This window comes from Magnolia sinica, chromosome 19 (assembly GCF_029962835.1).
Source record: "Magnolia sinica isolate HGM2019 chromosome 19, MsV1, whole genome shotgun sequence".
NCBI lineage: Eukaryota > Viridiplantae > Streptophyta > Magnoliopsida > Magnoliales > Magnoliaceae > Magnolia > Magnolia sinica.
The window spans coordinates 67,171,744-67,199,633 of NC_080591.1; the positions used below are offsets into that span (position 1 = coordinate 67,171,744).

Consider the following 27,890-nt stretch of genomic DNA (forward strand, 5'->3'; position numbering starts at 1 on the left):
TTTATATTTATTTGCATATGAGGCCCGTTAGGGCATACGTGGCACTCAAAAATTCGGAAGCCGAGTTTCTACTCAGCCCTTGAATTTCGCGGCGCTATAGATAATTACTCCTATTCCATGGAGCTTCTCTGGACTCCTTACAAAGATTCCTCGAATCCAAGGGAAAAATAAGAAAATAAAAATAATTTCTAAGAAATTCAAAATTTATTTGATTGAAATTGTCTTTTTTATATGTGTCTCTATTACATGATTGATAAAGAAAAAAAAAATCAAAATTTCTAATTATCAAAAATAGTAAAATTCTAACTTTAATAAAATTTTAATTCTAATAAAACTCTTCTATAGCTTAATTTCTAAAAATAAAAATCTCTAATAAGCTTTTGCTAAAATAGTTTTAGCATGATTACAAGTTATTTCTAAAAAAGAAAAAAATCTTAAAATTTTTTAAAAAAAATTATTAAAAAATCAAAATTACTAAAAAAAATAATTTTTTCTTTAAAATTTCATTTTTGATTTGAAAGCACACATTTTCTAGCGAAGCGGATAAATGCGACCTAATATGTGGGTCGAGTGACCTCAAATGGCTCGTTACAGTAGAGATTGATACGTTGCTTGCCCCATAATAATACCTGGATCAAAACTTACAGCTAATTTACAGTTCATCTTCTTTTGCTCCAACCATGATAGGAATGTATCGGTGCCACTCCATACATCATTTCTTCTTTTTAATTCCTTTTTTAGATAAAATCTACACTATTTGTTAACCTTATATGACTAAGATCCTAAGTATACATAGACAATCATTTATATTTTTAAGTTTTCAAAATACCCATAACTTCATTTAAAATAACTTTTCGTATTCTTTAAACATCCAATATTTACCTACCTAAAAAATTAACTGTGGGCTAGAGTATTTCCTTCCTACACAAAACATATCAAGTAGAGATCTGAATTAGCCTCTACTTAGACAATTTAGTTAACAGGGGCCTCGTGTGTGATCCATGAGTGAAGTAACGTCAGTAACAATGCAAGAGTATCCTAGGTTTACAGTTTACACACAACATTCAATGGCCACAATTATCCATTATAAATGAGATACACATATGCAGCAACACCAACCATTGAAATTATGGGGAACATTGTTGAGGGTGCATAACTTGAAAATCACACTGATGAGGAAGATCCTAACCATCTGATTTCACACTTTGAATCTGCCGGGACGATATCACAGCCTTACATTTGATAGATAGAATTTGGATGTTTAGGATTGTACTATAAGTGTGATTCTCAACGTATGATTTATCTGTTCTGGTCCCACAAGTAGGATGGTCTAGATTGACATGCGTGCATGTGGATGAGAAACCAGTAAGAGATCAACGGTTTGGAACCATCCAATCTAAGAATATAGTCCCACCTTAAACAGGTTTGGTTATTGAGCCCGACTAATGGGCCAAGGCAGCCTGGCCCGGCTGGGACACCAGGCTTAGATTTCAAGCTTGGGTCGACACAAAACCGGCCTTACAGGCCTTGGCAAGGCAGCTCGGCCCAATGCCACCCCTAGTCTGCCTTGGAAAACAATCTCTACTATGGTCCATCAAGTGTCAGGTAGCTTACGGTGTAGGTGAGATCCACGTCATTGTTACAATGGGTGGCCCATGAACTTAAAATTCAGTGAAGATCAACGGTCAGATCAATGGCCAAATAGGAGTTGATACGGTAGAGCCACACATGGAAGGGTGATGTACCGATTGGGTTCACCCATATACTTGCACCAGGATAGATCAATTAGATTCCACGAGACAGGGATTGTATGTGCTTTTTCTAGGCTGTCCATCTTTATGTGGTTCTTTATTATTATTATCATTATTATTAGTTAGCATGTTAGTACACATGCTTCTTTCTAAGTTGTCCATCATTTTTGGGGGTTCTTCTTCTTCTTCTTATTATTATTAATTAGCATGTTAGTACACACACATTATTGTTAGGCACAACCCACTTGGGAATAGATACTAAGACCTTAGTGTTGAAACTAGGTTATCTTAGGGGGTAAAACAAATTAACGGCATGAATAAAGCAAATGTATCATGGTGGGCTTACAGAGTCCTTACGCTACCTAGCTACGTCTTCCTAGTGACCCCAACAGTGCTAGGTCGCTCATATCAAAGGTCTGTGGGCTGCACCATGATGTATGTGTTCAATATATGTTGTCTGTCCATTTTATCAGCTTATTATAGGACATGATCCAAAAAATGAAGCATATGCAAATTTCAAGTGGATCATACTATAAGAAAACATGGAAATGAATTTTCACTGTTAAAAACTTCCTAAGCCCCAGTGTAATGTTTATTTACCATTCAACCTATTGATAACATCACACAAATATTTAGAGGAAGGGAAAACACAAATATCAGCTTAGCACAAAACTTTTGTAACTCCCAGAAAATTTTAAATGATAAATGTTTAATCCTCTGCTATTGCTTGTGATGTGGTTCACTTGAAATTTGGATCTGGCTTCATGCCTTAAAATGAGCTGGCAAAATGGATGAATGGCTTGGATAAAACACACACATGATGGTGGGCATCACAAGGAATGTTTAGGCATGTTTGGGTTTCATCCCTAACATACATACATTTTGCAATATTATCTTAAGGCATAAATCCAAAAAAGTTCAAGTGGACCACACAGAAGGGATTAAATAAAACTTTTCAGTGGCGGTGATACTTGAATATTCCTTTCATCTATGTCCATGTGAACTTATAATCAGGCAATTAACTCTCACCGTGGGCCTCATGAAGGTTTCAACAGTGGGTGTCATTACGATGATTGATTCATGGTGTGGTCCACTTGAGCCTTGGATCTTCTTCATTTCTAGCCTTGTACCCTTAAAAAATGATACGGAGAATATATGAAGGGTGTGGATAAAACCCATAAGTCATGATGGCCCCTCATAGCCCCTGTCCCTCTCCAGCGCGCTTTGCTAAGGGCCTGTTTGTTTTTCTATTTCACGGGCATTTACAGTTTCCCTGGGCATTTATGACATGCTCAGGGAAATGCATCGGTTTTGTAGCCGGTATTTATCACAGAATCCCTTGTTTGAAAACAACCGGCGAAAATGCAAATGCAGATAAGCGCGTTTGTTTTTTTGGCGATCACCATGGTACGGAGATATTGTCTATGGAGGTGCGGCAGTCCCCTAATAATTGAAGTGACATCACAGGCATGATATGTAGGCCCACCGTGATGTACGGTATGTATCCATACCGTCCATCCGTCTAGATAGATCATTTTTAGGGTAATATCCAAGCAATGAATCACATCCAAAGCTTCAGTGGATCCCACCATAAATCGAGGGGGGAAGAGTGACACCACCGTTAAAAAAAATTGAAGGCTAAAAAGGTTTGCTAGAACATTTCAACGGTGGTCAACAGTGGCATCCGCTGATTTAAGTGGTGAGGTCCACCAAAGCATTGGGTCTACTTAATTCTCCACCGATATGAGGTGAAACAAAATGTCCAATTGGATGGACATTGCAGATACCACACATGCATTATAGTGGGATCCACAATGATGTGACGTCTCTTCAGTAGCGACTTTTTCTACTCAAGCCGACAGTATCTACTCCTCGTGCCCCATACAAGTCGTCCAGTCCACTTGGGAAGATCATCAATATGGCGCATTCATTTCATTCAAGTATTGCATGTTCAAAAGCATAAAAACACTATCGATCAGTATGGCGCGGTCATTCCATTCAAGTATTGACGTCACAATAGTAGTGGGGTCCAGTTGTGTGGGGCCAACAGAGATGCCTATTGTAAAATCCATTCTGTCCATCAGTTTTTCAAGACCGCAATATGATAGGAAATTAAAAAACATGATTAAATTAAAAGTGGAGAAAACACCTACCTGATAAAACATCTACTATCATAAACCTACTGAGTCTGACAATTGCAGCTAAGTGCAAAAAGTCATGCTAGCCACAAATTCAATGTCCAAAATTGGAGAAGACACTGTCCTCCCTACCAGCATACACATTTTTAAACATCTACTTCATGTCCAAAAACAGTACTAGTTATAAACGATAAGAAGAACCCAACCGAAATAGGATAATCTATAACTACAAAGTCCATATCAATCCATCCACTGCAGTCTAGCGCCAATACATGACTTGAACGGTGATAATGAAAGCCAGACAACCAACGATTATCCGAAACAGTGCTGCAATTGCATCTGGTGTATCTTCCACAACTTCTTGATGTTTCAGTGTGTAGTCGGTGTACGGACTGAAACAGGATGGTCTCGGCGCAGTAGCTGGAGGGATCATGTAATTGGTGGTGGGATACAGTCCACTGTTCAACGTAAGATTATCCTCTTCCTTCTCATTTGACCGTACAGGTACACTTGTACGCTCTAAAGAGTCACAATAAGCTGACCAGTGAAAGAACGCCTCCGACGCAGATTTGTAACCCTGGAAATGAGCATTTGAGTAGCCATCAACATGCTCCCGGCACTCTTCCCATGAATAATACACCCCAGGTCGCCGTCCATTGAAAACAACATAAATCTTTTTACCCATCTGCACATGCAACGAAATAAAGCCCATCATACCTGGAGAACAAAATCACATATTGAAGCACCTATCAAGTTATCATATACATCGTGCACATCAAACATGCATGTTGTTCAACTTAGTTACAATAATCCAAAAGTATGCACGTGCTTACTAGCAACGTGTGATATGTTACCCAAAAGTGAGACAAGAAACATGTAGAAATCTCCAAAATTAACTTATACAATTCCAAAAAGTATTATAGTTAAAAATTATCTTAAAGGCAAAGCCTATGTTTAACTGCTTCCAGCCAGTCAAACTAGGCAAAATATTCATTCATACTTGGGGTCCACCCCCATCCAGCAGCATCCTTATGAATGATATTCTCTTCTCTTTGGCAAAGTTAAGGAAGGAGGCCCCATACGCTTCTTCTTTCGATAGCAACTTTGTCGCCCATAAGACCTCATCATTCGTAAGTCCCTCTAACTCTTCCAAAGCCGGTATAATTTGTGCCATCCGACCAAAGTTCTTACCCTTATCGATTGAAATAGCAATTGACTTCATGGCACCCCCAATATCAACCATACCGGTGCCAATCATGTCAACAGGTCGCTCCCCCCTCGATCTCTTTTTAGAATTAACTGTGGAATTCGTGTTGCCGGATGCATTCGCATGCTGTGTCGGACTCGGATGAGGAATGTTGTTGCCTCCAGGGCTATTGTCAGACCAATGGATATGCGGTGCATCATCGCCAAGATCTTCAGAAGATATTATGTTAATATCATCATTCAGATCAACAGTGTGGTTGGATGACGCATCTGTATCTCTCCGTCGAGGAGTAGTTGCACAGGAAGGGAAGTTGCCAGTGGCACATGATTTACCGGTAGCCCTGTCATTTCCGAAAATGAAGTCGAGATCATCATATCTGGGCATGGGTTTGCCACGGAACTGAGCAGCATCTAGATGAGACTACACACAATACAAAATAAGTTCAAGTCATTAACATCACACTTTGTATGATGACATATGATATAACTGGTAAACGAGTATTACCTTAATATAGTCCATCCACACTTCATCTGATGCCACGACGATTAGTAGGTCTGGGTCCCACCCAAAACCAGATGCACTCCGCAGATCTTTGACAGTGAAGAAATTTTTTTTTACTGTGCAGATGCGATTCTTTACGTTCGCGTTAGTGACCTTAAGGCCTAACTTCAACAACATATTTTCTGCGATTCCTGTAAATGATTCTATTTTGAAGCCAGCACCACTTCTTCTTCTGGAAACGACTAGCTCCATTAGTCCGTCGATGAGGATGTCGTCCATGTCATCCATCCACCGAAGAACACCTCCATAGGACTGTTCCTCAATTCCACTGTTCAGTGTATGCTTCCTGGGTGATCTCTGTGGAATACTACTAGGTGATCCCAGGTGATTTTTGGTCGGAGTAGATAGACCGGATCGTCTATTCGATGACATGGACCCACTTCGGTCTACCTCAATCTGTGAGAAGATAAATTATGAATACAAGTTTAAAACATTAATCTACCCCATGATTAAATATTATAAACTGAATCGTAAACTATTCAACAAAAAGATTCAAAAAAAGGAGCTTGCATATTATATAGATATATATATATATATGGAACAGTCGGCATTGGTGATCTAATTGGGTCATTATTGAACGCTAATCCAAAAACCATCGGTGATGTTCGTTTTAATACAATGTATTTAGTTTGTTCGACTCACTGGATGAGCTTCGTTCCACATTATGGACGCTATTTTATCGCGTTTTCTGGCCCACTCATCTCTTTCTTGTTGAGTGACATTCAAAAGCACACGACCTTCATCGAGGACGGATACTTCTGTAGGTGATGGGGTCACACCATCGGCATCACAACTTGATGACTCCTCAACATCAAACATGTCATCATCTCCAAATTGAATTATGAAGTTGTGTAACACACAACAAGCTAGCATTATCTTCACTTGAGTTTGTACAGGATATTGTGGAGCAGTCTTCAGAATTGGGAACCTAGCTTTTAAAACTCCAAAACATCTTTCAATTACATTCCTCAGTTGTGCATAACGATAATTGAATAACTCCCGAGCATTGGATGGTTTCCGACCAGTACGATACTCATTGAGATGGTAATGCACACCGCGATATGGGGCCATGAATCCAGGTGAGTGTGCATATCCTGCATCCACTACGTAGTATTTACCTACATTTTGAAAATAATTTCTAATCAATATCAATTCTTGTTCATTTGATGTTATAAAGCTATCAGAGTACTTGATGTCCATGGGTTTACCATGGGGTATTACGAAAGGATCGCCTGAGTAAGTTAAAGCACTTTGCAAAACACGTGCATCTGATGCGGAACCTTCCCACCCTGCTAAGACGTAAACAAACTTCATGTCGAACTTGCAAGCTGCCATGACATTTTGGGATATGTATCCTTTCCTATTTCGATAGACAGCACTATCTGTAGATGGTACAAAAGCAGGAATGTGTGTCCCATCTATCGCACCGATACAATCCTACGTTAAACTTGTCATACGTTAGGTGATATTGACATTTGTAATTTGAAGACAAAGGATCATTATCAACTGGAAGTAAGATATGTTATGTCATACCTGAAAGTATTGAGCCCAATGTGGGTTTGATGATATCTCCACTGTGGTCTCTATTGTAGGGAGTGTAACGTAATCTCCATATAAAGAAATGACTGCATCCAAGACTCGATTAAAGTATCGGCTTACTGTTTCGCCTGACCTTATAAAATGATGTCCAATCACTCGGTTCCGGACATTGTGACTTAGTGTATGGAGGAACATGACAAGCTGTTCTTCCATACTTACATGCTTCGCATCCGCCAACAGACCCTTATCTCGTAAAATTGAACAAAGATTAAAGAACGTGGTCTTTTTCATCCTTAGTTGCGAAACACAATCGGTCTCCCTTGCCCTAATAATCCCATTGATAATACGGGTACGGTCATAATCAGCAGACCTTGGAGGGTTTCGAAAGAGGTAAGTGCGACAATACTCCCCAGCTGCTATTGCAGCAGATCCCGCAGCCAATTCCAACTCTTCGTCCGTCTAGTCGCTCCCAGCCATAGTGATTCACCTCTGTCTATATGGGATGCATGTGAATTTGATTAGAACAATGACATGATAATTTTTGAGGATGACTAAAATTTTTGGGGATGACTAATTGTATTGTTGACCATGCTAACTGTAGTCCGTCTGCCCATCTTAATATATTAGTTTATGGACAGATATTTGATACTCCATTGTTTGATACTATAGGGTTTAATTGGGGAATAGCAACGTGTGATAACCATCCCACATCAATTTGATTTTCTAGCTAAAGTGGGCCACACAACAGAAAACAATGGAGATCATATGCCCACGCTTGAAACATTTATGGGGCTATAGAAGCTTTGGATCAGGCTAATATTTTTATTATTTCAGTCCATCCCCATGATAAGGAGTTTACGAGCATTTGGGCCACTTTATAGATAATTTGGATTCTATAAAAACACGCATCCTTAAAAAGTTTGAATGGTAGGCAATTCATTTCCACTGTTTATAATCATGTGGTCCACTTAAATCTGTCCATTTTTGTTTCTAATGTCTTGAAATTACCTTCCAAAATGAATGGATGGAGTGGATTTTCCATAAACATCGCGGGTGGGCCAAACATAGCTTACAATGGTAGAAATATCCTGAAAAAGCTTTCATAGATGACAACTTCGACCGGACCATGGGGTGAATGTTTCATCAAACCTATGTAACGAGTTGGACCGGATTCATCATACATAACATAGTGGGCCCTACAGACCGGGGTCTTTTACACACTCGTGGAACATGTTTATAGGGATTACAGTCTCTGTTCAAATCTACAGCAAACGTATGTCATGCCAGCCCTTCCTGTCTTGTGTACATGGCACATGTATCTGATGATCCAGACCATGGGTCTATGGTATTTCCATAGTAGATGGACCGTTTTTTACAAATCTCCTCTTTAGGAGAATCTAGGCACCTAAATCATTCTGCTATGGGTGGACGGCTGTTAGTACGAGAACAGCAGTCCACCGTGGGGTTCCTTATGGCGGTTGAGTACTCACATGCTGATAGCCATGTGGATAGAATATTTATGAAATCCACCCCATCCATCAGGTACATTGCCTAATTTTAACGTTGGAAACTAAATATCATGACCATCCAAAACTCATACAGGCCACACCTTATGAAAAACTTGGGATGGAATGTCACCATTAGTTTTGTGCAGGCACATTGTGGTGTTTATAAGCCATCTAATCCATTCATCCTATGTGCCCCAAGCAGAGTGATTAGGTGATACAGGCCCAGATGAAGGGGAAGATTCAAAAGATCAGCTTGATTCAAAACTTTTATGGCCCCAAAAGGTTTTTAATGGTCAATGCTCATTCAACACTGTTTCCTATAACGTGGTCCATTTTAGATTGGGATATACCTCAATTTTTGTATTATACCATAAAATGATCTGGAAAAATAGATGGACGGCATGGATGAAACACATACATCAGAGTGGGGCCCACAGAGCACCGACCCCCTGCCATTGCCCGGTGCCGTGGGGAGTAGGCAATCCATTCCCCTGCAATTGCCCGTCTTCTTCTGGGAAGCTTTCAACAGTTTTGAGTGGCCCGTCTTCTACACCGTGCATCCATTTTTTCTTATCATTTTCTGATATTAAGCCCAAAAAATACAGATCCAGAGCTCACGTGTACTACACAATGGGGATTAAACTCTTACCGTTGAAAACCTCTTGCCGGCCACAGAGGTGGAAGACGCAGCTGATTTTTTTGTTTTCGATTCATCCAGGTAAATGTAACTTTATTAATAGGTTGGATGGAAGCAAAACATCACTGTGGGACGTAAAAAGGTTTCAACGGTGATGGGTTTCTCAACGCTGTTTCATGCGGTGTGGTCCATTTGAGACCAAGATCTTCCACTGATGTTGGGTTAAAATGAACCAACGGTGGAGAGGTTCGGACGGAGGTGGATAGTTGGTGATAGATTCTCACACCACGTACCTGAGTCTACGGTGGAGAGGTTTGGACTGAGGTGGTTGGTGCCGGACGTCTCTACCTTGCAACCGGCCGGGTTCCGAGGAAGCACGAAAGGCGAAATGCACTGAAAGTAAACTTGTCAATAGGAAGAAGATAAGTCCGGCGGGATTGCAAATGCGGGGTCTGCGAGTTCGAAGATAAGAGAAATTCATCATATCAGAGGAAGAAGAATTACTAGAATACATACTTGCGAGGGAGGTTTGCGGGAGACACACCTCCATTTGAGATTTTCCACCGATATATAGACGAGGTGGTGCATTTGTATCGATGCTCTGCGGACCACAGAAATGGTGCGTCCTGTTTCCGAGATATGCGCCAAATATCTGAGATTTCCCAGTGAATCCCTCTATGTTGAAATGGGATTTCCCTTCTTCCCGATGCACGCCGTCTTTCCGTCACTTAAACAAGGGAAGTGGTCATTATGACCCATTTCACAGGTGTTTCACCCAACACCCGCGAAAACAAACAGGCCCTAAGATTTCCTGTAATACAAAGCACTGTGGGGCCACTGATCTCCATGTGACATATGACATCCACTCGCCGCCATCAGATATCAGTTCATCAGCTCATGCTTAGCTCATGATTTAAAAAACAAGAAATGAGGTAGATCTAAAACTGAAGTAGGCCACACCATGGAAACAGTGGGGATTGAAAGCCCACCATTCACCTTCTCGTGACCCACAGCAGTTTTCAATCATGCTGATCATCTTCATCCTGATCAGAATTACCTCATGAACGGTTTTCGATCTGCCCAATTTTTGAGCTGTTGTCCTAAGATGAGCAGGCGAAACTGAAGGACGGAGCGGAACTCACACGGACATCTCTGTGGGCCCCACAGAGCTTGGTACATCAGGAACTCTCCCAAGTAATGGTGGAGTCTCACAGGATGAACGGCCAAGATCATCATAGACGGTGTAAGTCATTACAACTCTCTCTCTCTCTCTCTCTCTCTCTCTCTCTCGCATGCCTTCGCTTTTCGAGTCCCTATCAAACTCCCGACTGTCCTTCTTCCTCAGCTCCTCTTCTTCCTCCAAAATACCCTTCAACTTATGCAGAATTTACTGAGAAGCCCTCTAAAAACCCTAACAATTCCTCCTTTCTCTGCTCTCCTGATTTCCAATCCTCATAAACGATTTTCTCGGTAAGCCTTTTCTTCCTTATTTATTATTATTATTATTTTTAAAATGATTTTCTTTCCGTCTCTGCAAAATTTATGAAGATAATTAATAAAATCGAGAAGAAAATTGACTCTAGTTTCATGAATCTCTTCAATTTTCTTCGTTTTAAGAAGTATTTTAATATATATATATTTCTTGTTGAAATTAGCTGATTATTCATAGGGCTGTTTTCAGATTTTCTAGTTTCAAACCGAGTTTTGATTTTTTTTTTTTTTTTTTTTGGCATTTTTAGAGAGAATTATGGCATCTTCTCAGAGTAATTCCCATTCCGAGCCCGCAAAGATCGAGCAGATAATTACTGGATTCTTCTCGAAGAGTCTCCATATCATACTCGAGTCGAGATGCCCATACGCCTCTTCCCGTAACTACAGCGGTGAGCAGACAGTGTCATCTCCGTCGTCGTCATCGTCATCATCGAGCGTCAGGCCACGAGATAAATGGTTCAATCTAGCTCTCCGGGAGTGCCCGGTGTCTCTCGACAATTTGGATTTCTGGCGCCAGAGCTGCCAGAGCTATCACGAGCCGTTGATTTTGGATGTTGTCCTAGTCTATCGGTCTCAGAATCCCAGCGCTGCCCCGCATCATGTGGAGATGACGAGAGAGAAGGTTATCGAGAGGTGGGTTTTACAGTTTGAGAGCCGAAAGGATTCAAAATCAGGTGGGAAGAAGATGGGAAGTACTGGTTCGCATTGCTCAGAGTCGCGGGCTGTGTATAATATGAAGACATACAAGCGAGCGATGATACTGCTGCGGTCATTGTACTTGACTGTTAGGCTCTTGCCTGCATATAAGCTCTTTCGGGACCTCAATTCGACGGGCCAGATTAGCCCATTTAGCCTTACTTACAGAGTCTCATCACTTGTGGAACCATTCAGTCGTAGAGAGGAGGCAGAGATGCAGTCTTTCGGCTTCGCTCCTGTCGATGCTTATTGCGGCCGGCTGTGTCTGTCTGTGGTGTACCGCCCAAAACTGCTGGATGTGAATGCAGAACCTTCAACGCCGATATTCACACAGTTTATAGCAGATTATGTTGGGAGCCCAACGACTGATCCTCTTAAGAGGTTCCCATCTCTTCCTTTCGCACGGTTGGCATCGTCGCCCTCTCCTGTTGTGTTTGCAAGGCGGCATAGCTGGAGTAATGACCTTCACAGAGCTGCCGTTCCTTCAGTGTCTCCATCGCCTTCACCCACTTACTCATATTCCCATCGCCTCCCGCCTCGCAGTCACCCAAACATGGATCCTTCGCCCCCCTTGAGCTTGCCGCATCATCCGGTGGAAACTCCAAGATCCAGTGACGTGTCTTCTGCTCACAAGAAGAACATCAGTTTCGATGACTCATGGCCGTCGCCTCCATTTTCACTGTCTCCTTCACCATCTCCACCGACACATTTGCTCAGCGGCCATTCATCGAAGGCTCTTTTGCGCACAGGGAGTGCTCCCGTCAGCATACCGTCAGTCGGGCTTGGCCGGAATCTGGGATTGGCCAACCATGTCCTGCCTCCATCTCCTTCGCCTAAAGGCTTGAGGCCTGGTTGCTCACCCCACTCTGAGAACATCAGGCCTCAAGTGTCACGGGTCTCCATTTCTCAGAGCTCTCCACCTGAAAGCAAATATCTTATGAAGCAAGACCCATTAAGGTCAGGAGAGTCACGGGCTGGCATGGCAGTTCAGAAGGTATTGTATTTGCGATGCCTGTCATTGCTACGGTGTTTCATCTCAGGGCTGTTTTCTCAGTCATTGCTGAGGCCCTTTCTTTGTCTCCTGTAGGTGTTCTCTTTCGGGAAAGATGAGGTTGGACATTTCCCTGGAGCAAAGATATCGTCCTGCAGTTCTCCGAGGATCTCTTCTAGGAGTTCAAGTCGGTTGTCTTTCCAGGATGACTTTGATGATTCCGAGTTTGCCTGCCCGTTTGCTGTGGATGATGATGACATAACAGATCCAAGTAACAGGTACAATCTTGAATTGTCCTTTAGAGTGTGCGCACGCGCGCCATTGATGCTGATTCTTTTAGAAATTTAGCATAGATGCGTTATGTGAAGCTCCTTAGGGCCTGTTAGGATGTCACTAAAAAATTGATTAAACTAATTTTTTAGCAGATAGGTGCTACCTACTATAGTTGTCAGCATCTGTTGGCTAAGCCATGATAAGTCACAATTCTCATGCATAGTGTCATCCACCTAAATTTAGAACCCGCCTGATTGCGAGGACATGGTACTTTCAATTCATTTTGTGGCATGTGGATCGTTTGGATCCTCAACATGCGTGCCTAATTGTCATGTGTGAAAGGAGGAGGAAGAAAGAAGTGTGTCTAACTCATTTCTAAAAGGGGTCCAAATTGCTTTGCAGCCAACTGTGCGAGAACCCTGCAGATTCAAAACGAAATGATTTTACTGTGGCACCAAACTAGGACCTTATTCTTCTGAACTCTAGCATATGGAATCTGGACTTTGAAATGTATATTCACATCTATTTGTGCATGCAATATAGAAGTGAAAGTTTTACCTAGCAGATGGATATGATTTAAGACTTTTGAGTAGTATCTATGATTTAATCAACGAATGTTGCTTCTTTTTTCTTTTCTTTTCTTCTTCTTCTTCTTCTTCTTCTTCTTCTTCTTTTCTTTTTTTTTTTTTTTTTTTTGTTTCAGGTCATCATCATTGTATAGCCTTTTTTCCCAGCAATCTGGGGCTGCCTTTTAAATGGTTGATCGGCAAGGTTTCTATGAAGAATAATTTATGATCAAAGCCCTTAGGTCTCCTGTTCGTTATATGAGCTGGTAGAGACAATGTAGCATGTGTGAGTGATCCAGGGTTCAATCCCTGGTAGTGTTAACTTTCAAAAAAAAAAAGTGATCAAAGCCCTTAGCATGCCTCATACATGTACCTGCACCATTAACCATAGTTATATAGTGGGTAGAAGTTCTTTCTAGCACATAATCTGAAATTTTGACATATATATTCCTGTGTGTCTGTCCCTATAATATAGAAGACAAAGTTCTTCTACCCAATGTTTTAAATATCATTATCGCGTAATGTATCGCACCCTTGGGATATGGATACATATCGGTTATCGCATGGGATATATCGGCTGTATCGCGTAATGTATCGATGTTGTTGGGAAATGTGGGAACATTGGGAAATTGGTCGAATTTTTCAATGAAACTTCAGGGATTGTTGAAAAAAAAACATCAATACACACTTAGAAATCAAAACATTACAAAAAAAAGAAATGCACATAATAGGGGTTTCCTTTGTATGGGGTCCTAATATATGCGCTTTCCAACTGAACTGATGCAAGTATATTCAAAGTCTATTCATATAATTTATAAACATAAGAAGACATGTATGGAAACACAAGCAATACATTCAAAAGCAAAAGAAGAATCATTGGATCAGGTTACATACATGTTTAATTTTGTGTTTGGATACAAAGATTGCAACTGAGTTGCGAGAAATTGAGAAAATTCGATTTTTCTTAATTTTCCGCAACTTGACCCATCTCCCCCAAATCTTGAAATCGAAGTTCCAAATCCATGATTTTTCATGAAAAACATGAAGAATCATAGATTTGTAACCATTTGACACTGGTTTAACGGGATTTACAACAAAAAACATGGATCAAAAATCGAAAATGCTTATTGGATCAAATAGGTGGGATATATCGGCACTACTTGTGTGTTTTGTATCGCACAGGTGGGATACAAGATATATCATGGGATATATCGGCTAATATCATCGATATTTAAAACACTGCTTCTACCTAGCACATTGAAATCCAGAGTTTTTAGAAGTATGTTTTGGGAAGTATGAATGACTCAACCAGACAAGTGTTTGCTTCTTCTGTTTTTTAATTACCTATTTATTTATTTTTTGAGGAGGTTATCATCATCTTAGCCTTTCTCCCAATTGTCTAGGGTTAGCTTTTACATGGTAGGTGGGAAAAAGTTTTAACGGTTGACTGCCTATCAGATATCAGCCTCTCTTTTACCTAGGCTCTTGGAACTGGCATTGGTAGTCACACACTGATACCACGCACTTGCCGAGACAATTTAATGCAGGGGCATTTTCACACGGAGCCCAAGTGGGTAGCCCGTGGGATGCGGGGACACACTCGGGGTGGGTGACCCATGTAATTTGGGGCCCATGGGAAAGGTCTCGTATTCGAGACTCCTCACCGGGGGTGATTAATGTGCATTTCACACCGGGCTCGAGTAGGGTAGCCTGTGGGATGCAGGGACACTAGGGGTGGGTGGCCCGTGTGAGGCGGGTGGCTCATGTGAGGCGGTTCCCATGTGCTTTGGGGCCCACAAGGGGGGTTCGATCAAGGTCCTAACCCATGCGATGTGGGGCCTGGGCCATGAGATAAAAGGATTAATTTGTCATGCTCTAATAGTTCGAGCTTTTAGAGCAAGTGGTTAATTGTCTTGCATCAAATTGGTATTAGAGCGAGAGGTCTTGTGTTTGAGACTCTTCGCCAGGGGTGATTAATGCAGTGGCATTTTCACACCGGGCTTGAGTGGGGTAGCCCGTGGGATGCGGGGACACACTCGGGGTGGGTGACCCATGTGATTTGGGGCCCACGGGGGAGGTCTCGTGTTCGAGACTCCTCACCGGGGGTGATTAATGCGCATTTCACACCGGGCTCGAGTGGGGTAGCATGTGAGATGTGGGGACACACTTGGGGTGGGCGACTCGTGTGAGGTGGTACCCATGTGATTTGGGGCCCACGAGGGGGGTTCGGTCGGGGTCCTAACCCATGCGATGTGGGGCCAGGGCTATGAGACAAAAGGATTAATTCGCCATGCTCTAACAGTTCGAGCTTTTAAAGCAAGTGGTTAATTGTCCTGCATCACAGTTCTCCCCTGATTTGATTCCCAGTCAACCATCACTTGCTTTGCCCGAAAGGCAAGCAGGCAGATTAGGGTCCTGGAGGGGTAGGTACCAAGCAAACCGCTAGGCATGAAGTACCCATGCACAAAGGTTGCGCTCAAGTGAGCCACAAGTATTTCTTTTAACTTCTAACAAAGTTCTTTCCTAAATTATGCCTATATGTGTTATCCGGGCAATATGCAATTCCTGGTATGGTAACTCAGTGCAAGTTGTCAAGCATTTGATGGAATTACACTACTTGAACTACAACCCTGAACAAAGAAATGGGTCTCGAAACTTACTAATTTTTTATTATCCAAGAACTTGAATATGAAAACACCCTTGGTAGTCAACACTTAAAACGAGTGAATACAATAGGTATTCCATAATGGTAACGGTGGCCATAATGGCCACCACCGTTACCGATACTGTTACGATAAAGGATGTAACAGCCGTTATGGACTCTCTCTCTCTCTCTCTCTCTCTCTCTCTCTCTCTCTCTCTCTCTGTTTTTTATATTTTTTTATTTTTTATTTTTTATTTATTTTAAAGAAAACTTATATCTTCCATGTAACGGACTGTTACTGTAATTGCAGGGACCGTAACAGCCGTTAAGGGTCATTTTTTCCGTAGTGGCCATTATGGCCATTACGACCCTATAATGTGTAGTGTAACAGTTGCCACCATCACTGTTACCACACACCATAACTAAGAGGCAAAGATGCCCTAATTTATGGCTTAAAGATAGAAGAACAAGGTGAAATAAACTGTTTAACTTACCTCTCACAATAGAGGATCTATGTCAACCATTTCTTGCTTACGAGATGATGTTTGGAAGCAATTTGCTAAGATACCATGTTCTAACATTACATGATGCCGATACTAATACTAGATACTCCCAGGATACTTCAAGATGTCTTAACCTGAGCCTATTGTGTTAGTTTTGTTATTTTAATATAAAGAAAATAGAGAGGCCATTAAAGGGGATAGGAGAATAAATCTAGGAATTGTGGCCAGAATACTTGAAGAAGTAATGCATATGCAATAACACAAATTAGCAAGCCATTAACCTTGCGCTAGGAAATGATTGGAGGATTGAGACACGTGAAAGAGGTTATGCATGCATAACAGAGGCCACCCATGCGTGTGCAAGAGGCCATGCATTTGCAATAGGCATCTAGGAATTCATAGTAGTGTCTAGAATAGTTGAAGAAGCCATAGATATGCAAGTGGTCATGCGTATGCAAGATAGAGATTTGAAGAAGGAAAAAAGGATTCTAATGAGAGTGCCTAGAATAGGACATATGCACATGAAATAGTTTATGCATACATGATAGAGACCGTCCATGCATAAGCAAGAGGCCGTGCAGTGCATGAAAGACACCATACACACATGGAAAAGCTTGTGCATGTGTGAGAGAGGCCATGCACATGCGGCAATGATAATGACTGCATGTGAAAGAGGCCATATACATGTGGTGGGGGCTTTCTATGTGTGTGTAAGGGGTCATGTAAGCATAGTAGAGGTTATGCATCAGATAAAAAGGACAATATGTACATAATAGAGACCAAGAAGGTGTATAAGAAAGAAATTGCATCGATAATAGAGGCCAGCGAATGAAGGTGGCTACATGATAAAGGCTAGCCTATGATAGAGGCTAATACATAGGAAAATGACCCATTTTAAGGAAGATGGGAAGAGGTAGTGAGCTGGCAAATGAGGCATGGTTTGTCGAGGCTGCAATATAGGTGAAGATAGCTGGTTTTTAGGAAGTTCGAGAGAGTGTATGTGCTGGCCAAAGAGGCATGGTTGTAGAAGCTACAACATAGTAGAAGAGGAATGGTTTTAGGAAGTTTGGGAGTGTGCTACCATATAGGAGAAGAGGGCTGATTTTTATGAAGTTTGGAAGTGTATGCGCTGGCGTAGAGGCACGACTTGTAGAGGCTACCGTGCCAGAAAAGGGGGCTAAAAAAGTAGTCAACATTGATCTTGTGGGTGACCTTTTGGGCATAAAATGACATCGGAATGTCCCAAAATTGATCTCATTTGAAAGCATATAAAATTAGCTTGCCAAGGCTTACTAGATTCTAGAATTCCAATGTGAGTTGTGATTGAATTTATAAAATGAGTGCATGGTTTTAGCAAGTTGAGTAGGCTAGAAAGTCGGCAGTGATAGGAGAGAAGGAAACCACACCTGCAAGTAAATATAATATACATACAGACAGCCAGACATACATGAAAAATTCATGTTCACTAGATGGGCACCTCACTATCGCCAACATCTTCTTTAAGGAAATTAAGACAATTCACAGGCTATTGAACTATTACTACATACTATGATTTGAAGTTTGTGGGACACTTCTGGTGCACTTTATGAAAGCATTGAGGAACTAAGCTTCAGTTCTTTAGCACATATCACTCTTGAACAGACGATCAAGGGATAGTCAACTGGTGCCTTGGTGCCTTTTGAGGATTTTTTTTAGAGTGAAATGTATCGCAGTGAGACTTAGCTTTATCCCAAACCGAGTTTGCCTATAATGGTTCAATAAATCATACAACAAGAAAATCCCCATTGGAGATCATGAACAGAGGAGTCCACGTCATTTACTTAGTACCAGTATCGGTACAAGATCAAGTAAGGGACAATGCTAATCGGTTTGTCGAACACATCCTAGACTTGCAAGCTAATATAAAGAAGATTGAAGAGAACAACAAGTTAAAAGGAACTTGATAGTAATGCCTATGAGATCAAGTTGCCAAATGACTTAAATATCCCATGAATGTATCAATTCTTGTTATAGAAAAGAAAAGAAGGGTATTATATGCAACTTAGATATAGCGAAGACATATGATCATGTGGATTGGAATGTTCTTGGTTATATGTTGGGTCGTTTGGGATGTGGGGAGAATTGGAGGGCATGGGTTCACGTTTGTATCCGATTGGCAAAATATTCGGTGTTAGTAAATGGTGCATCCAAAGGGTACTTCTCAACATCTAGAGGTTTGCGACAAGGTGGCTCATTATCTCCTTATCTATTTGTTATGGTAATGGAGGCTTTGGGATGGATGATGGAACAAGGGGTTGAGGTAGGTTTGGTGGAAGGATTTCGGGTGGACAATTCTCATCTTCAATATGAGAATGACACTTTGCTTTTCTGTGAAGCAAATGTTTTGAAAGTGGTTAATCTAATGTCAATTATAACATGTTTCGAGGTGGTTTCGGGGTTAAAGGTCAACATCGGAAAAAGTGAATTATTGGGGGTGAGTGATTCTAAGATTGAGGTCGAGAATTTCACAGCTCTGTGCGGATGTAAGGCAGGTTCTTTTCCATCTTCATATCTTGGTCTTCCCTTATACATAGGCAAACCATCCAAGCATCTATGGGATAAAGTGATAGAAATGTTTGAAAGAAAACTGGCATCTTGGAAGGGCATGTATCTCTCTTTGGGAGGTAGGTTAACACTAATCAAATTGTCAATGTCTAATCTCCCGATTTATTTTATGTCTACTTTTAATGCTCTGAATCAGCTATGGTTAAGTTGGAAAAGATTAGGTGAGAGGTGGTGGGGAGAAAGTATGGGGTTGAGGGTGGGGGTAGATGGACTAAATCTTCTTCCCTGTATAGGGCCTTATCTATATGGAAATCAGTGAATTTATTGAAAAGTAAGGCTTGGGAGGTGGTGGATTTCTCTTTAGGTGATGGTGAGAAAATTCGATTTGGGAGGATTTGTGGTTTAGGGATCAAAAGTTAAATGGGGTGTTTCCTCAATTAGCAAGTACATCCTTAGAGCCAAATATCTCAGTTGATCATTGATTCTCATTCAAGGTAAGGAAATTATTTGGGCGCCGCCTCGTGGAAGAAATTTGTAAGATGATGAAGTGGATGACTTGGTTAGGTTGTTAGATATGCTCTCTGATAGCCGTTTGTCTTCTTTAGAGTCAGATTCATTGGTGCGGTTAAAAGAGAAGTCTGGAAAATTCTCAGTAAAATCCTTCTATAAGATGGTTGTTGGGGGTTATAGTGAGCAATTCAAGTATCATACAGCCCATGTTTGGCTATGGTGCTCCTTTAAAAGTGGCAGTTTTTGCTTGGTTAGTGAGAAGAAACAAGGTTCTCACACTGGACAATTTTGCTTAAGCGACATATGATTATTCCAAATGTTTGTTTATTATGTTTTCAAGATGAGGAATCAGTTGGCCATCTCTTTATTCACTGACCTTTTGCTTCAAAGATTTGAGATAGTTTTTTTCAATTTGTTTGGAGTTTCATGGGTTGTTTCAACTTCGATTAATTAGTTCTTCTTAGCTTGGCATGGAGGAGGCAAAGGTAAAGTCGGGAAGTGGGTGTGGCACTTGTGCTTACTAGCAAGGTTATGGTGCATTTGATTGGAAAGAAGCAATCGGTGTTTCAGAAATCGATGGTGCCGTCTCTTGGAAGTTTTCAATTGGGCAAAAAGGAATGTTAAGGAATGCGCACAAGCAGTAAATATTTTAGTTTTTTTATAAAAAAAAATCAATTTCCTAATAGTTGGTCAAAGTTGTAATGGGTCTTTAGTTGCATTCTTCCTTTTTCCTTTCTTTGTATTCTTTGGCTTTGGCCTTTTCCTAATAAAATTGATTATTGTTTCATAAAAAAAAAAAAGGGAATTCGATAAGCTTGTTGGTCTAGAGCAGGTTTCTCTCGAAGCGGAAAGGAGTAGTCAAAACATCTTTGGAAAGCAAACTAGAAGGTGGAGGTGGCGGGGGCAAGGAGTTGATCCCGGTTACTAAAGGGGGAAAAGGAAATCCAAATATGAGGAAACAAGGGTGGTGGACTCATCACAGGAGTTCCCCACCATTTATGTTGACTATTTCTACAAGGAATGGATGGACCTCCATTTTTCCAAGGTTTTTGGACAGTTCATCTCAATGAGGGAGGTGGTTATCCCCAGGGTTTGGTAATCATCAACCATCAGGGGTTTTGCTTTTGTTCGAATGAGCTGCCCAGAAGAGTTGGCTATGGTGATGGAGGGGCTCAAGGGGAGGAGGTTCAGAGGGAGAGATATCCATGTTCAAAAGGCACACCGTAGCACAGAAGCAGGGAACCAGGAGGTGAAGAAAAGGCTGATAAGAAGCTGCAGGGTGTCCCGAAGTCAGGAGGTAAATCTTTTGCCTTAGTCCCAAAGAAACCAGAAGATGGTGTGGTGTGCAAAAAAGGCTAACAAGAAGTTGCAAGTGAGCCTTATGTTGTTGTCAACTGGGGTCATACCAACCCCTCACTGGAAGCTAGCAGTTGAGTGACAAAGGTAACCTCCCCGTTCGCCATGGAGGTGAAGATTCAACCCTAGGTGATTGAAGCCACTTGGAAAGCCTTACAATGGAGCATGGTCGCTTCCTTGAGGAAGTGACGCAGGGGAGGACGTGAGGTCGAGCACCGTCTTCCTCAAGAGGATAACTACTCCGAATCCACAGAGCTTCTCTGGACTCCTCACAGAGACTTCTCGAATCCACGAGGAAAGAAAGCAGCAAAATAGAAATAAATTCTAATAAATTCGAAATTGATTAATTGATTAATAAAAACGAGTTCACAACCCTTTAAATAGGGATACCAACCAATAGGAAAGAAATCATAAGCAAACTAAAACTAAAACTCCTAGAAATTCGCAACTTACTATAAATAGTAAATTTACTTTTTTATAGTAAGTTTCGTATGTGGCTTAACCACGTTATTCTCCTAATTATTCTAAGCACTTTTCATGTTGGACACAACTCCTAAGGCCCAACGAATGAAGAGTTATAATCAAACTAAAACTTACTATTTATAGTAAAAACGGAACTAAACATAGAATTTCACCGTCAATAGGATGGAATCTCGCAAATTCGACGTGGGCAACCCGGCTATGCCGGGTTGGTTGGCTAAAGTAGCTCGTCCTACCCCAAAATCATATATGGTACGTCGAGTAACTCATTCCGGTTTGCGAGATATGCCTGTTTTATGGTTTTGACGGTCTTGATGATTTCTGTCTCTGATCGGGCCTTCTCTGATTCATCTTGGACATGAAAGTGTCTGCAGCCCGCTCTACATCAGTCCCCTCCACTTCAAAAGAACTCGTCCTCGAGTTCTCGTGTTGCTTCGGTTCATGATACTCGGTCTAGTGCTTAGTAAAGATACCCGAATCAAAAGTTACGATCAATTTATAGTCCACCTTCCTTTGGTCCAACCATGCTAGGAATGTATCTATGACACGTCCTACATCAGACCCCTCTGCTTAGAAAAAACTCGTCCTCGAGTTACTCAAGGGACTTGGTTCATGATTCTGAGATAACTTTTGATGCCGATGTTTATTAGTCATTTCCTTGTACATGACATTAGGCTCTTGAGTTGACACAATACATGTACTCATGCTCTCCTTGACTTGGCTAGTATGAATCAGTTCATTCACTTCTAACTTCAAGATTTCACATTCCTTCTGATAATGTGGGCAATTAGGCAGACTTGCCCCTGCGATGGGATCAACGTGATTTTGCATATCTTGTATGGGAGGTAATTTATTAGAGAGTTCATCGAGCACAACCCCCTTGAACTCCTGCGATACTAGTTCCAAATCCTCTAGGATATTCACAGGCTTCACATATTTTTTCTCTTCAACTAATGCATATATATCTCCCGTTTCCTTAGATTGTTTAACAAAGGCCTGTTCAGTCATGAGAGATTGTCCCTCCACTTTAGAAGTCTTGAGTTGGTTCACCATTCCCATAAGGGTCACATGTTCGCCATTGATGAATCTTGTGGTCTGTTGCAACTCCGTTTTGACCCGGTCACCTCTCGCCGACAAATAATAGGATTTCTCTACATAACCCTTTAATGATTAATTATCTTGCCCATAATTTTGATTTTGTTGGAATAATACCTGATTGTAATTGGTAGAGAAGAATCGCATGCACAATAACTTCTTCATCCATGACCACATGTGGATTGGCGCCTTCATCCGTCTCGTTCGCTCAAGTTGAAGTTGTTCCCACCAATCTGAAGCTCTGCCCGTCAACTTGTAAGCCACGAGTTTAACTTTCTTTTCTTCCATTATGTTCATGTAGTCGAAGAAACGTTCGACTTAAGCAACCAATCGAGGAAGTCCTTGAAGTAGAGTTGACCATTAAAACTAGGAAGATCGACTTTCATCTTGAATTCTTGATCCATCCGATCCATCTGATCAATGCCTCGTCTAGGATGCTGTGAAATCATGTCGCTAGATCCCACTTTATCAGGAGTGATCCTATGGTTCACTGATAGCGTCGCCCTACAATCAGTATGATTACGAATTCTAGCAATGGTTGATGGTGGATCACCACCATGAACACGGAGCTGCCATAGGGCCTCCGCCAAACGATTCGCCATGCGATCGATGGAAGCCTGCAGCCCTTGCATGACTTGCTGATTCTCTCACCGTGCTGCTTCGAAAGCTGCCGCCGTTAAAGGTAAATTCCCTGGAACACCGCCCATGGGATTGTTGCCCGACCCGTCGTTAGAAGTCATCTATCTGAGGAAAAACCTCCCTCTGATACCAATCTGACGCGGGGGAGGACGTGAGGTCGAGCACCGTCTTCCTCCAGAGGATAACTACTCTAAATCCACGGAGCTTCTTTGGACTCCTCACAGAGACTTCTCGAATCCACGAGGAAAGAAAGCAGCAAAATAGAAATAAATTCTAATAAATTCGAAATTGATTAATTCCATAAAAACGAGTTCACAACCCTTTAAATAGGGGTACCAAGCAATGGGAAAGAAATCAGAATCAAACTACAACTAAAACTCCTAGAATTTGCAACTTACTATTTATAGACGGTCATGATGTCTACTAGTGCGCAAGGTTTTCGGCCAAAAATAGTGAGTGTCCTATTTGGCTTCACCAAACCGTTCTCCTAATTATTCTAAGCTCTTTTCACGTTGGGTGTAACTCCTAAAGCCCGACGGATGAAGAGTTATAATCAAACTAAAACTTACTATTTATAGTAAAAACGAAATTAAAACAGGGAAACGACCATCGATCAAGGGGTTTTTCGCAATTCCGGGCTGCGCAACCCGGCGTAGCTAGGTTGGTTGGCTAAAGTAGCTCGTTCTACCCCAAAATCATATATTTTACGTCAGATAACTCATTCCGGATTGTGAGATATGCCCGATCTAAGGTCCAACGGTCCGGATCACTTCTGTCGTCGATCGGGCCTTTTCTGATCCACTTGGCCATGAAACTGTCCGCAACCCACTCTACATCAGGAAGGGGGGGTTCAGTCATCGATCTAGGGAGATGACTAGACCATTGTTGTGACCTAGGGGACGATTATACAGTTTTGCACCCTCTTAGTGAGTCAGGTTTAGATTTCCCTGCATCAAACAGAGAATATCAATAAATTCATCCTCGCCAGCCATGTTTTTCTGGATGGTATGGTCACCTCTATCAATAAATGGGTTGACTAGTCGAGGTTTGGATGGTCGACATTTGGGTTCAACTGTGGGAGCTCCCCCCTGAGCTGTGATGCATGGAGGTGCTAGTGGCGGTGGGTTCTTGTATCAGCGAGGTCGTCACAATTGATCCAGGGATGAAGTGATAGGAGAACCTTGTGTCTGCGAGAGCCTACATTAGACTAAAGAAGTCGGCCCCTGTGCTAACATCTATTCCATTGGTGGTCGGTGAGGAGAAATCTTCGTCTGAATTGTTCGTGAAAATGGGGATGTCAATCTAGTCATGGAAACCGCCTCTAGTTGGTTTGGGGGTTCCCGATCCCCCTACATGGAATGGACCATTGGTGAAGGAGGAAGGAATTCCAGTCCCGTGCTCGCTTGGAGCTTCGGATCCTGGGTACTTCATGCGTGCAACAGAGATTTCTCATCAAGCGATAGACATCCTTACGCCGGTTGAGGCACCACGTGCTTAGACCCCTTCCAGGAGGGAAGGTGGTCAGATAGCTACTCGATAGCCTGTTTGACATATGTCCCATCGCCTTTATGGAGGCAAGCTGCCCTCTTACCTTTTCAATGGCCTCGATTGTCATTGAAGCCACACGAATGACTGAGATTGCTTCGCAGGCTGGAAGTAAAGTGGTGATCATGTTGTGGTGATGCACGTCTTAGCGAGTGACTGTGGCGAGACAGCGGAGGGGTAGCAGGCTCGAGGCTTGCCTGATGCCCATCTTGGGGTCATGATGGAGCTAAGGTCGAGCATGACATGTGTCCTCCTGTCTCCTCTTCGTGGCAATGCCCTGCAGAATGAGGTCAACATGTGGAGGGATAGCTCTAACATGAGTGGATGCGCTAGCAGGAGCCTAGTGACCGACATCTCTCTTGAAGCAATGGTTGCCAATCCCGAAGCTCCTTTGATTGACATGTGGCCTGCTTGAGATTTTCTAGGATTCGATGGAGAAGAGATGTCGGATGACATGCGGCCCCTGCTTTGCATCGGGACCGAACAATTGTCGCCTGATTATTGTCCCATGTGTGAAGGAGGATGCGGGTCCATCCATGTGGTAGGAATATCTAATGTTAACACGTGTGACTCCCTCCTCTTTTCCCCTATCTCATCTAACTCTCTCCTCCCCTTCCCTTCCTCTGCTTATCTCAGGCAATCCAGCTTTGGAGCTCGAGGATTGTAGCCTGGCAATGTTTTCCGAGTTTGATTCCCTCACACTCCTAGCAATGTCGGATCTTGTCGTCCTAAGCTACAGTGGTGTCGAACCCTAGCTTCAGCTGCAATCAAGTCTAGCCTTCTCTTGAATGCTTTAGATGTGTCCCCCTATTGGTAGCCATCTACGAATAATTAATCGGTGACTCTTCAAGGAACCTCTGAACTTGTACTTAATTGTCTAAAGAGGATGGGGGTTTGGTGGCGATGGTGAGGGGGAAAAGATGGATACGAGAAGCTATCAATCACGTGGGGGAAATGATCGATGTAATGTTTGGCCATTGTGGTGAGGACTACATCGCCCTTTTCCAACTCATAGAAGAAAGAGGGCTCCAGAAGACCAATGCTAATATTCAGATGAAGTCCCCGAAATCTACTAAGGTGTGGGGAGCTATTGGGTCCAGGGCTGTCTCCCAGTAGCAAAGCAGATTTTACTCTAAGAAGCGAAAGTAGGAGGAGAGGGGTCAGACTGGTCTCCTAATGAAGGTCCTAAGCTGGAATGTGAGAGGGCTTGGGAGCTAACAAAAGCAGTTTCAAGTGAAGGACGCCTATGAAAAATCAAAAGCCCATCTAAATGTCCTCTCGGAGACCAAGCTCCAGAAAGTCAATCTGGTTGTGGTCAAATCGATCTCGGGACGTAGGAGTATGGAGTGGGAGGTATTGGACGCGGTGGGCTTGGCTGGAGGCGTGCTCATGTTGTGGGACCAATGTGCCTAGGTGAGAGAGGGTTGTTAGAGCGGCCAATTTTCTGTTTCGGTGGCCCTAAGAAAGATTTCCTCTGAATTTAGGTCGGTCTTCTTTAGGGTGTATGGGCCGAACCAATCGGCTCTCCGAAGATGTTGTGGGAGGAGTTGCCTACTACCTTCAACAAATGGAAGCTTTTGTGGTGTGTGGGTTGCAACTTCGACGTCATGTGATTCTCTCACGAGAAATTCAATGGGGAGCACATCTCCAGCAGCATGCAAGAATTTTCGAATTGGGCTCAAAAGCATGAGCTCATGGATTTGCCTATGCGGGGTGTGAAATTCACCTGGTCCAATGGCTAGGAGAGGTTAGCCATGTCAAAGCTCGATAGATTCCTAGTCTCTCCTTCATAGGTGGAGGGGTTCCAACATGTGCATCAAATGGGAGTTTCAAAACCAGACTCTAATCATTGCCCGGTGCTTCTAGAGGTCATTAAGGACAAGTGGGGTCCCAAACCCTTCCAATTTGAATTATTATGGCTCAAGGTGGAAAGGTTTCATGATCTTGGGTTGAGATGGTGTCCTCCTTCGAGGTCAAAGGTGTCGCAAGTTTCAAGCTCTTCCAAAAGCTCACGATGTTGAAAGCTAAGCTGAAGGCGTGGAAGAAAAAGGTGTTCGGGTGGCGGGAACAAGAAACGGACAACATATTGCAGGCAATCAAAGAGCTCAATGTAAAAGGAGGGGTGTTGTCCGACATTGAGAAAGTTGCAAAGGAAAATCTCTCCCTTGAATATAGAAACTGGCTCAAAGAGGAGGAGATCAAATGGAGATAGCAATTTAGAGCAACCTAGCCTAAGGTGGGAGATAAGAACACAAAGTTCTTCTATGGTATTGCCAGTGCTCGTGCTCGAGTCAATAGAATCACTTCCCTTTTAGCGAATGGTAGGAGAGTTGATGACAAAGGCCAGATCTGAGAAGCAATTGTCAAGTTCTACTCGGATCTCCTCTTGAGAGAGGAGTGGGTACAACCAAGCCTTAATAATCTGGGTTTCAACAGATCTTGGATGCGGAAGCTGCTGCCTTCGAGTGTCTTATCCTAGAGTGATGGGGACGGCAGAGGACCTACTCGAGTGTACCAGAGATGGAGGCGACCACCCACATCAACGCAAGTCCCTTTGTGAATCGGAGACAATTTTAGATGGGGCCAGCCAGGCCATTTTGAAGACCCCACATGCATTGGATGCGCATCAAGAAGACCCCACTTAGGGTGATGCATGTGGGCTGCTTAGGAGATAGTTTTAGTCATAGGATGTTTATTTCGTGTCGATCCAACCGTTGGATCTTATTGCTCAGGCCATTGGGCCTCTAGATCTAGGCCCTTTGGACCCTGATCTTGTTTTTATGTTTTTTGTTATTTTTAAGATTTATTTGACAGTTAAGATTGATGGTAAGTGTTTTAGTTTTACTTATTTTGGATGATGGGCCATGTCACTTAAGTGAGTGGCATTTTTGTAAATTTTTTAAAGTTTTAATTTAAAAGCAAATGGGTGGTGGACGTCCAACCATAATGGGAGCTTGAGAAAAGAAAAGAAAAAAAGAAGAAGAAGAAGAAGAAGAAGAAGTTATTCTTGTGTTGAAATGGTATTTTCATCTTTGTTTTTAGGGTTTATGAGAAACCCTCTATTCCAATTGAATTATGGAAGGGTAAAGGCTTGCTTGGTGGTGGATTCCTCCAAGGTGCTTTCTTCCTCCTCTTCTCCAACAAGGTACTTCTTTTTTTCTTCTTCCCTTTTCCCTTACATCTCTTCTAAATCCATCAAAACCCAACTCAATTCAC

General features: G+C 42.2%; 1 protein-coding gene across 1 annotated transcript in view; it reads left to right on the top strand.

The window, feature by feature from the left end:
- Window positions 1-10,618: 10,618 nt before the first annotated feature.
- LOC131234453 (autophagy-related protein 13b) overlaps window positions 10,619-27,890 on the top strand; it is a 35,373-nt gene continuing 18,101 nt past the window's right edge. Inside the window, exons 1-3 of the mRNA XM_058231344.1 lie at window positions 10,619-10,811; window positions 11,081-12,522; window positions 12,616-12,797. Of these exons, the coding sequence (XP_058087327.1) occupies window positions 11,089-12,522; window positions 12,616-12,797 (1,616 nt within the window). The 5' untranslated portion in view covers window positions 10,619-10,811; window positions 11,081-11,088. The remainder of the gene's footprint in view (window positions 10,812-11,080; window positions 12,523-12,615; window positions 12,798-27,890) is intronic.